A 12379-nucleotide genomic window follows, 5' to 3' on the forward strand; every position below is an offset into this window, starting at 1 on the left:
GAGGGTGCCAAGAGTAGTACACTACAGAAATAAGATTTCAGTAACTAGTTAGTAATATAAATCAAACCAGATGGTCTATGGCTTTTCCCTGACTGGCATTGTACCTCAAGTGACCTTCTATCCAATCTCCTAACTTGAAAAGGTTTTGTGAGGACAAAGGAAGCAAAGAGCTCCACTGCTAAGATTGCTAGCAGGTTTGATTAATAAAGTGAGTCTTGATTCTTTCCTCAATGGCCTTGAGATAGGGTTGGAAGCAGATCCCTGATGGTAACAAGATCCACAGCCTAAGTTTAGTGGTCCTTATCAACTTGCCCCCAGATGGGGCACTGAGGTGGCATAATGGATAGAGCAGTAGGCTTGGAATTAGGAAAGCTCATCTTCAAGAATTCAAAGCTGGTGTGGCCCTGGGCAAGTTACTTAATCCTGCTTGCCTTAGTTCCTCATCTATAAAATGAGCTGGAGAAGGAAATGTCAAACTAGTCTAGTAACTTTGCTAAGAAAATCCCAAATGGGGGTCATGAAGAGTTAGATAGGACTGAAACAACTCAACAATGACAATAAAATCTATTAGAGCTCTTATCTTGAGTATATTTAGCTTTGGGATTTTTATTTTAATTATTTTTTTATTTGCAGCATCCTGCCAAGAATGAGACTCTTTGCAGTGACATTCAAGGTCAGATGACTTCAAATGAATTCCTACTTCCAAACAGGGGTTACTCCCATGTTCTGAACTATCAAACCATACACCTTCCATACTGAGCAGTAGAGAACAGCACTGGTAAGGAACAAGAAGTTCATTGTAGACACATTCTACAAGTCTACTCTACTTTTCAGAAGGCAGAAAGTCTGAGCTGATGAAACACTCAGAGTTAAGGGCAAGATGAGAATCATCACCAGTTTGTCTACAGCAGGTTGAAAGGTTAATGAAAATGCCACATTCAGCATCTCTGATTCTGTCACTCTCAACATTCCACTAGAATATAAGTTCCTTGAGGGAAGGAATTGTTTCCAATTCTTCACTTTTTTGGTATCCTCATAGTCTAGAACCATTTCTGGCACAAAAAAAAAGATGCCTAATAAATTTGTTAAATAATTCAGTTCCATTTCTGAGAGGAAAATGTAGGGCAGGAGTGGGGGGATATGGGGGAAGGGGAGCAATCCATGAATAACTCTTGTTTTTCAATGGGGGGGAATAAGCTTTTATTAAGCAACATTGCACTAGCTGCTCTTTTACAAATATTATCTCATTTGTTCATTACAACAACCCAGGAAGGTAAGCATTATTATTAACCTTATTTTACAATTGAGGAACTGAGACTGATAGGGACCCACAGCTAGTGTCTGAAGCTAGATTTGAACTCAGATTTCCTGATTTCAGAGAATGGAAAACAAAAAGGCACTAAAAATATGGAGACTAACCCTGTGGTGAATGAATTTTGGAATAGAAAATACAGATTCAAGAGACCTGACTAAGTCAGGAAAACCTGAAACATTTTAAGTCTCTTTTTCTCTAATTGATTCTCCATCATACTTCCCACAAGCACTTCTGTGCCAAACCTCTTCTCTCTTTCAGCCACTGTCACTGTCTGCCTTCTCCTTTTCAGACTTTATCAGAACTTGGAGGCCACTTATTGAGACTTCCCTCTTCTTTCCCATTTATTAATCTCTTTTAAATGCAATATGGCCTTCTTTAACCACAGTCATTTGTTGTACATGGTTTGACACTGATTTCACAAGATTTTGATACATGCTTTAATTTTACATTAGGAAGCTACTCTCTTATCACACTGGACACCACATACAATTTTGATTGCATGGTAAAGTGAATAGTGTATTGGGCCTGAAGTCTGGAAGACTCAAAATCTAGTTTCAGATACTGTGTGACCCTGGGCAAGTCATTTAACCCTGATTGCCCAAGTTTCCTTATCTGTAAATATAAGTTGGAGGAGGAAATGGCAAACCATTTCAGTATCTCTGCCAAGAAAACCTCAAATGGAATCGTGAAGAGTTGAATAAGACTGGAAATGACTGAACAACAAAAATCTACTCTTAGTAGTGTTCTTAGCCTTTTTTAGCTCCTTTTCCCCATATAAGTTATTTCTCTTATTGTCACTAACTGTTGAGTCCTATATCATGTTGTTGACCACAATGTCTGTGACAAGGGCACTGTTGTTCACTGGAGAAAGTCCCAGGACATCAAAGTCCATTAAGATCTGTGCCTGAAGCAGAACCAAGAAAACAATGTACATATCAGCAACAATATTGTGAGATGAACAACCTTGATGGAAGCAGTTTCTCTCAGTCATCCATTGAGCTATTACAACTATATTAGTCTGGCTATGGACTAAAGTATCCCCATCCAGAGGCAGAAAAATAACTCACAAAAAAGCCAACCCTTAAGAATCTGATGAACATTTTATGAAAATTCTCTCTTATGTATCTCTCTTAATCCTAATTCCTCATACTGAAAATTACTAATCTGTAAACATGTTTATCAAAATATGTATGTATAATGCTAACCTGACTGCTGCTAAAAGGAGGGAGTGGGTGGCAAGGGAGAGTGGAAGGAAATTTTTTTAACTTAAAAATACACATGTGCGTATCGATGAAAATAAATAAATAAGTTTTGAAAAAAAGATGTCTTCCTGAAGGGAATCAGGAAGAGATGGACATGATTGAAATGACTGAACAACAAAAAATGGTTTGTAAGTAATGGAAAAGAGATTGTAGAGAACTGTCCTTTGAGGTTCCCTCCCCAGATTGACATCTATGAATGGGCTATGTGCTGGGGGACATCTGAACTTTGGATAAAACGTGGTTAGCTCTCAGGGAGCTTATAACCTAAGATGGGGGTTAGAAATAAACATGAAGAACTATAATGCACAGCATACATGCTAAGTGTATTGGAGAGTTAGAAAGCAGAGATAAGGGTGATCCAAGGAGAGAAGCAAGATGTCTAAAGAGAAGATGACGGGAAGGGGGGCCTGAAGTGAAGCATGGCTAGAGCAGCTGGCCCTCAGGGTCCCCGGTATGGGAGTCTGAAACTAAAAGAAATCTCTGGGCCAGGAGGCAGGGCAAGAAGATGATGGGGACTCTAAGGGGTGATGTCCAGTGTAACGTATGTACTCATACATACTCACAAGCAGTTTGCCACTAAAATTCAGAACTGTTTTGGTTTTTAAGGTCCTATGCCAGATCAACTATGAGGGGGGGAGGGGGAAATTATTAATAGAAGCTTTTAAAGCTTCTATTATGGGTCAAACACTGAGCTTACTGGCTTTACAAATATGATTTCACTTGAACCTTATAGTAACCCTGGGAAATAGATGTTGTTATTATTTCCACTTTTTTGCTATTCAGTCATTTTTCAGTCATGTCCTTTGTGACCTATTTGGGGTTTTCTTACCAGAGATACTGAAGTGATTTACAGTTTCCTTCTCCAGCTCATTTTACAGAAGGGAAAAATGAGGAAAACCAGATCATGTGACTTGTCCAGGGTCACTCAGTTAAGTGTCTGAGGTTGGTTTTGAACTCAAGACATCCTGATTTTAAACCCAACACTATAACCAGGGCACTACTTACTGCCTTCTACTAGTGGAAAAAGAAGAAAACAGGGACAATGGAGTGATGGAGAGGCTAGAACACTGGCTCTGGAACCAGGAGGACCTGAGTTCAAACCTGTTCTCAGACACATAACACTTATCTAGGTGTGTGACCTTAGGCAAGTCACTTAACCCTTGTAAACAAACAAATAAATAATAAAAACAAAATGAAAGGAAGGAAACAGTATAAAGAACCTGGAACCCTGAAAGAATTCCCCTGAGAATTTCCCTCTATTGCCTTTTCTGTTATTCCAAGGTATGATCCCTGCCACCATAGAGAGGGGGTGCCAAAGGCTATGGTGAGTTTCCAATACAATTGCAATATTAGCTCTGTCTTAAAGACTTGGAATTAGTATCACTTTTATTTAATGTGTAAAATGTACCGGGATAACCAATGCGAGGAGCTATTGTTGCTCTTGTGTTTAGTATCAGAAAAAGGGACTTGGTATCTCCAAACAAAATGGCACCAGACAAGCTATTTACCAATGTTTATAAACATATACAGGGGAACTCCAAATCAGGTCCTAGAAGGATAAATAAATATAATCTTAAGTTCTGCTATCATAAAATTACAGAATCTCAGTGTGAGAAGAGACCTAAGAGGTTGTCTAGTACATGACAAAATATATTCTCTAGAGTATCTCCAAAATGTGGTTGTCTAGTTTTACCTTGGAAACTTTCAATGTGGGGGAGGAACCCATTTTCTCTTGAGACAGCCCATCTCTTTTATGGATGACTCTCACTGTTAGGGTGTCTTTCCTTAAATCAAATCTAAATCTGCTACTCTGTCATGCTCACCGTTGCCCCTAGGGTCAAGCATAATAAAAACATAATAGTTAACTATTATATGGCACTTTAGGTTTTGCAAAGTGCTTCATCTCTGTGTATGTGTGTCTGTTTCTGTCTCTCTTGTTATTAAATCCCCATAGCAACCCTTTGAGATAGGAGTTGCTATTATCCCTATTTTACAGAGAAGGAAAATGAAGTTGAGAAAAGCTAAGTGATTTGCCCAAGGTTGTGTGATTAGTAAATATCTGAGGCAGGATTTGAATCCAGGTCTTCCCAGCTCCATGTTCAGCAGTCTACCTACTATGGCCTAGCTGTCTTGTCCTTCTGCATATTAGCCTCCTCTGTCTCAGTTTTTACAACTGTGAAGTAAGGATACTGACGGCACCTCTTACTCAAGGTTGCTGTGAGTGTTCTTATTTTACAGCTAGTGTTTTGGGTCTGAATTTGATTTCAGATCTTTCTGGCTCCAAATATAAAGTTCTATCCATTGTGTCACGTAGTTGCCCAATGCATGTTTCCTTACTTCTTCCTCCTTTGTTTCCTTCCTCTCTTCCTTCCTTTCTTCCTGCCTCCCTTCTTTCTTCCCTCCTTGTCTACCTTCCTTCTTTCTTCCCTCCCTTTTTTCTTCCTTCTTCTGTTTCTCCTCCTTCCTTGTTTTCTTTCTTCCCTTTCTCCATCCCTTCCTTCTTCCCTCCCTTCCTATTTGCAGAGAGTTATCATGTCTCAGGCCCTAGATCTCCTTTGCTTTTTGCTTATCACCCCCATTTCTACTTGAAGTCACACAGGTGAGCTGAATCTGGACTTGAACTTAAGTCCTCCAATTGTAAGTCTGGTGCTCTTTTCACTGTGCCACACAAAGGAGAATATTCTTATTTAGGGAGCCTTGGATATATTTTTGAATTCTGACCAAAATTACTAAGAATATAAATATTTCCTCAAATAGTTTGACTGGCACCATTTTTCTCTGATCCTAGAAATTCTGTCTTCTGTTCATTTCATCTATTCATAATTTGGCCATTGAATTCTAATGTATGCCTCTAATTTTACTAATTTTAATGAACCATAATCGATTCCCCAGACTCCACATCTTTTTCCTCTTTGTCTTTGATTTCTTAACAAGCATCCTTTGGTTCTATGCAGATCTGCTCACAGAATGACACTACCTGTCTTGCCCCCACTACTATTTTCCTTCTTCCTCTGGCCTCACATATTTCCCTTCAAATATCAAAGTTCTCATAATATTAGAAGAGATTTCAGTTTACTCCTTCATTTTACAGGTGAGGAAACTGAGGCCAAAGAAGTTATTTTACATCCCTGCACAAGCTCCCTAGTAATAGAAATTATTTATATTTGTATTCCTAGAACCTGGTATGTAGCAAATGCTTAGTGATTGATTGCGATTGCTCAAGGTCACATGCCACATTCAAATTCTCATAACAAACATGTATCACCAACTTTCTCTCTACTGCATTCTCTTCCACCATCCTTAGGGACTCCAAGTATATAACCTCTCAGTTTCTTACTTTCTTCAATAACCTAGATTTCACCCACATGGATAATCACTGTTAGACCTCACCATTTCCTGGTATAATCAGATAATTATACCAACCCCAAGAGATGCTCATCCATAGCCCTTCTCTCCCCATTCCCTTCACTTTCTCAGGCATAGACAATGATTATGAGAAGAATTCAGGAAAAATAGAACACTTAATCCCCTCCTAGACAAGGGGAGAATTGGGACTGTCCTGCTCACAGTTGGGCAAGGGACATTAAGTTTCATTAGACAATATAAGACCCAGGTGAGAATCAAAGTGAGGAGAGCTTATGCTCCTTTATAGCTGGGGTGGGAGAGTCATATAGGTTCATTGAATCAGGTGAATTTCATTTTGTGAGTAAGTGGTGAGTGAAAACTGTTTCATAGGGGTGGATTTAAAGTAATCCAAATGTCCTTTCTGGAGAAGGAAATGGTAAACCACTCCAAGTATCCTTGTCAAGAAAATCCCAAATGGGATAATGAAGAGTCTGGACAGGACTGAACAACAAAGAGTCCTTTCAGAATAAGAATGAAAACCTTTTTTGGACCTACATCTAGTATGACACCCTCACCTTTACCATTTCAGGAAAGACACACATCTCACCAGGAGGAGCATAAAGACAGTCATAAAAAGGAGTGGATGAGATCCCAAGATATCCCAGTTCTTCCTAAGGGCTGTCTTTTCTCATCAGCTATCTCAGCTGATGAGTTCCCATTCTCTCTCTTCTCCCTCCCCCAGGATCTATAAATCTGAATCAGCTGGTTTTCTTTAAGTGAAATAAAGTACCAGGAGTATTATAAGAGAAATCCTTGGTGGACTCACCATATGCTACATTAGTGTTGGGGAACAGATGCCGAGTCCAACAGCAACAATCTAGCTGTCTTGAATTTCCAGAGCATTTTCTTTTACCAAAAAGCAAATGGAAAGAAACATGGGACAATGTATACAACCTTTCTGTCTATAGGAAGAGATTCTGAAATAGTTGCTTGAAAAGTTGGGATGGGAGATTTTTCTTTGGCTCCCCATGAACATAAGAACACTTTTCTTTCAGTAGTGTCCTTCAGCTTTTTATAAGCCTTGCCTGTGTAAGGTTTGTTACTTTGGGAGGTGGATAAAGAGATTTAATTTGAAAATGCTTTAAACTCCAAGGTGAGAGATGTTTAAATGCACCTGCTTGAGCTCTTTTTGTAGTGACAAAGAATTGGAAATTGAGGGGATTCCCTTCAATTAGAGAATGACTAAATAATTTGTGGTATATGAATGAGATGGAGTATTTTTGTTCTGTATGAAATCATGAGTGACAAGACTTCAGAAAAGTCTGGAAAGACTTGTATGAACTGATGCTGAGTGAAGTGAGCAGAAACAGAAGAAGGGTATACACATTAACAGCAGCATCGTGTAATGATCAACTATGATGGACTTCTCAGCAGGACAATAATCAGTCAATTCTAAAGGATTTATGATAAAAATACCATCCAGAGAAGAAACTATGGAGTTTGAATGTAGACCAAAACTTATTATTTTTAATTTTTAAAATTTGTTTGATATTTGATGATTTTCCCTCTCAGTTTTTTTCTTTTTGTTTTGATTCTTCCTTTGCCACATGAGTAATATGCTTAACATAGTTACTCTTTGTCAAGGGAAGGAGAAAATGTGAAACTCAAAACCTTACCAAAAATGATTGTTGAAAACTAGTTTTACATGCTTGGGAGAATTAAGAAGGGAATAATATGAGTAATAAAACTTGAGCCCTACTGTGTGCTTTGACTATTTGTTTCTCCTTTTCTTCCATCCACCTACTGGCTATGACCATGACAGAAAAGGAGGGGAGAGGGAATGCTGTAATTTATTTCTTCCTTCCTTTGGCAAGCAGCCAAAGGTGAGACTACTAAGGAATGGGTCATAACTACTACTTAAGCAGTCACACTTAGCCTTGGGGATCCAGAGCTTTAGGAGCTTCAAATCATTTATATAGAGCTTTAAGACTTATAAAAGCACTTTATATGCACCATCTCATGAGTCCCACATCAACCCTCTAAGGTAGGTATTAATCTCTCCCCTGTTGTACAGATGTAGAAACTGAGACTTGGAAAGAATGACAAACCCAGGATCTCATAGCTATTTAAAGAATTTGAAGTAGGATTTAACGTTAAGGTATTCTGATGCCAAATTTAGTGTTTTTGCCTCACAGTGTAAAGGGAGTCTTCTACCTACTGATTCAGGAAGGGAGTTCACCATTAAATACAGCATTGATGAAAACCTTCATTAGGTATCTTCTGCAAGCTTAGATGATTAAATGGAAGTAGATACCATGGACAAGTGTATATCTTTCTATGTGTGATGAAGAGCAGTGACACCACTTGATGCTGATGAATCTTTCGGCTCTGCTCTGCACATGCTAATACTGTAATCCTTATTATTTTCTGAGAGTGTATATACTTGCATATATTTTCTGTTGGCAGCAGAAATTCAGAGAGTTGTGAAAACTCTCACAAAGGGCAAAGAGGATCTTTTTGAAATTTTGCTAGGAAACATGACATTTCTGTCTACATTGAGAACTTGTAGACTGGGTTACCAACCAGCTCCTGGGTTAGCACAACAAATAATAGAAAGCGCCAAGGAAGTGGTCTCACTTGGAAAATGGCAGTAACTATAGCAGGGACCAGGATACATTCCCTTCAAGATCCCTTTCATCTCTATGGTTGATTCCCTTTCAAACTCACAGAAGCAACGGACAAACCACACGATGTTCGCACAGAATGCTCACTGAAATGATCTTGGCTTCATGTCACCTTCACTCCACCCCAAAGAAACATTAATGCAAAGAAGGAGAAAGGACTTGATGACTATGGATGAGGGGCAGCTAGGTGGCATAGTGGATAAAACATCAGCCTTGGAGTCAGGAGCACCTGGGTTCAAATCCAGTCTCAGACACTTAATAATTACCTAGCTGTGTGGCCTTGGGCAAGCCACTTAACCCCCTTTGCCTTGCAAAAACCTAAAACAACAACAACAACAACAAAAAGACTATGGATGAAAAGCCTCTACCCTAAAGGAGATAGTTTAAGCAAAGAGAAATCACTGGAAAGGCTATTATTATGTGGCATATAATAACTTTTTTATATCCTTCCTCCCGTATCCCTAGTTTAGAGACCCTGCTTTGCTAAGTTAAAGATAGTAGTGGCCATTATCTATTATCTATTTCTAGTGTTTTCCTCCCCAACCTCCTACTCATCCCCTCAAGCCTTTGGATAATGCGGTAGGTTGTGTAATAGCCCTTAACCCCCAAACCCAAGTTTCTAGCTCACATCTACTAGTTGCTCCTGAAACTATTTCTATGAGCAGCAGAGCCAGTTGGAGATCATTACCACCCTGGCCCCTTCTCCTTCCTTCTCTTCCTCATAAAGATCTCAGTTCCTCTTCCCTCAAGGAAGGTGTCAATGAGGTACAAACCTATGGAGAATAGATACTGGTTTTTTGGTCAGGGCGCAGGTTGTATACCCAGGCCGCAGGTCTTAGACATAGACCATAAACTAGGCTCCATCAACAAAATTTTGGTAGGAAAAAAATTGGGGACAAATGAAAGGGAGCTTCTCCTTGGCAAAAAGGTGAGTTCCAAGCCCTTGGGAACATCATTACACCAGCCTAAATGAATCCTAATACTAGATCACCATCTCCGCTACTTTTTTCTCTCATCTATCTCACTTTTACACTTGTTTTACCAATTTAAAAGACTTTCAGCAAAGCAACCAGCTCCTTATATATTCAGAGGTATGATTTTGTGCATGTTTCCAACTTTTTGAACTTTTTATGAGGCATCTAAGTGACTTTCTGGATACAGTGCTAGAATTAGAAAGACCTGTGTTCAAATTTGACCTCAATACTTAAAAGGATTACAAAGGAAACCAGTTATACTGAAAAAACAATCAAAATATAAAGGAAAAAAAGGGGTAAAAAAACAAGTTCATGGATCCTAGATTAAGAACTTCTGGATGAGATCCTCTCCAATGGCCCGTTCAGCTCTCAGTCCTATGACCTGAGTATCTCTTGTTTGTTTAAATTATAGGGTCACACAGTTCTAGAGGTGAAAGAGACTCCAGAGCCAATCTAATCTGCTGCCCTGATCATTTTACAAATAAAGAATCTGAAACACAAGTGATTTGCCTGAGGTCTCCTAGGGAACAAACATGAGAAATGACATCTAAAGCTAGAGTCATTGTTTTTTCCATTGTACCTCAATATCTCACTGCATCTAAAGTCATCTCCTGACCTATAACTTGCCACTGGACTCAGATGACCCTGGATGAGAGAGGGAGGCTGTTCTGTTGACTTTGTACAGTTTGGCCTCATTTAAATCCAATTCACTTGCAAATGAAGGCATCACTCTTCTGCTGTCATTGATCCTCTTTGAGAACACATAGACTACAAACTCAAAATGAATGAGATCAGTGTGACAGAGATGCTAGAGAATTGGGTTTGGCATGGGCAAGCCCCGGGCTATCTCATTTGAACCTCACTAACAATTGATTGTATCTAGGTGTTATGGAAAGGAGGGGAAAGCTAAGAAAGATGCCAAAGAGAACTTAGGAGTCCAGAAAGATTGTGGCAAAGTTAAAAAAAAAAGACATTTGGAAAAACCCCTAGAAGTATAAAATGGCACTTCCTCTTTCCTTTAGATGTAACAGTGTTCTTTTTAAAATGACAGATATAAGAAATTCTACTCATTTTGTTAATATTTGGGCTAAACTTCAGAGTATTTCTGGGGAAAAGGATGCCAGAGTCTGATTGCATTGATAAATTAAATAAGGAACCTGCAACAAAGCTGTACAGATTCAGAAAGGCTTAAGGGTCAGTGGGATAGCACTTCATATTATATTATATTATATTATATTATATTATATTAATTATATTATATTATCTATTGAATTATATTACTTTATGTTATATATTACATTACTTCATATTATATTATATTATATTATATCATATATTCTATAATAACATTATTATGAGATTGCTTTGCATTTCAAGGTCATATCCAGTTGTCCTGATTCATATCTAACACTGGACCCAGATGGTGCTAGAGGAAAAAGTGAGGCTGATGACTTAGCACAGCCTTCCCTCACACAAATCTAATTCATGGGCTTGTCATGACATCACCTCCCTAACTCATGAGCTTCTTTGAGAACAAAGGACAAACTGTCATCATATCACTTTATATTATATTACATTTTATAATATTACTTCATTATTTTTCATAATATAATATTATATTATGTAATTATGGTGCAATAGTATAGCTTTTTCCAGATAAGAGAGTTTGAGGAACAACAAAGCTGATCCATACCTTATACAACTTTTTTCAAGACAAAAGAATCCTAGAATCCTAGATCTAGAGTTGGAAGGAACCTCAGAAAACATTTAGTCGGGCCTCATCTGTTTCAAATTTTTTGCAAATGAAGAAACTGAAGTCTAGAAATATTAAGATAATTATCTAAGATAAAAGGGGCTAAGTTGCAGAGGCAGAATTTGAATCCAGCTCCTCTGACTCCAAAATACTAATAATAGCTAACATTTATATAATACTTATCATGTTCCAGGCATCAGTTTGAGTACTTTACAATTATTCTTTCATTTGATGCAACAACCCTGTCAGGTAGCTGCTATTATTTTCCCCTTTTATAGATTAGGAAACTGAGGCAGACATAGGTTTAGTGACTTGCCTAGGGTCACAGAGCCAGCAAATGTCTGAGGTCAAATTTGAACTCAGGTCCTCCTGACTCCAGGCCTGGTATTCTGTACACTATGGTACCATTGAGCTACTCCAGAATCAAGGCTCTTTCTATTGGGCCACCTAAGGTTGAATCAAAACAAGATGAAATAATGAGTGATGGAGAAATTATACATGTAATTTATATAAAAAACATATGTACAGAGTAAACACCACTGGAACTGCTCATAAACAAAAGATTAGCACTTGCCTTCCTAATGAGGTGTGCTGCTTACATATTTTTCTTACCTCTATTTTCAAGGTTTTCAGTTCTCCCCATGATCTCATCTTCGGTGACTTGCAAATTCTGAATCAGGAAATAGGTGGTCATCTTCCCTTTCCCTTTCACTTCAATTTCACCCCTCTCAATGATCTCAAACCCACAATTTTCCAGAGCACTGTAAAAAATAAAGAAGTCCATCAAACATAAAAGTCCCCAGCTATACAGTTGAGATGTGACACAGTCTTAAAGGACTATCAGGTAGAAGATGCCTTGGAATTCAGGGCATCTGTCAAATTACACATCCCTGCTACTGAAGAGCCCAATGGAGAGATGGAGAGAGAGGACAGTAATTTCCTTCTTGGGAAAAATCCTGGTAACAACCCATAAGGATGGAGGAGGACACTACAGGTAGCTTCCTACTAGTCTTCACTTCCTGCCTACCTTCTGCCTCAAAACTGGA

At 38.5% G+C, this 12379-nt stretch overlaps 1 protein-coding gene across 1 annotated transcript in view; it reads right to left on the reverse strand.

Moving 5' to 3' along the window:
• The window catches only part of LOC141508501 (guanylate cyclase soluble subunit beta-2-like), a 98617-nt gene that overhangs the window by 8702 nt on the left and 77536 nt on the right, over window positions 1-12379 (reverse strand). Inside the window, 3 exon segments of the mRNA XM_074217170.1 lie at window positions 6749-6787; window positions 6790-6828; window positions 11946-12094. Of these exon segments, the coding sequence (XP_074073271.1) occupies window positions 6749-6787; window positions 6790-6828; window positions 11946-12094 (227 nt within the window).

The sequence above is a fragment of the Macrotis lagotis genome, chromosome 1 (genome assembly GCF_037893015.1).
Source record: "Macrotis lagotis isolate mMagLag1 chromosome 1, bilby.v1.9.chrom.fasta, whole genome shotgun sequence".
Lineage (NCBI taxonomy): Eukaryota > Metazoa > Chordata > Mammalia > Peramelemorphia > Peramelidae > Macrotis > Macrotis lagotis.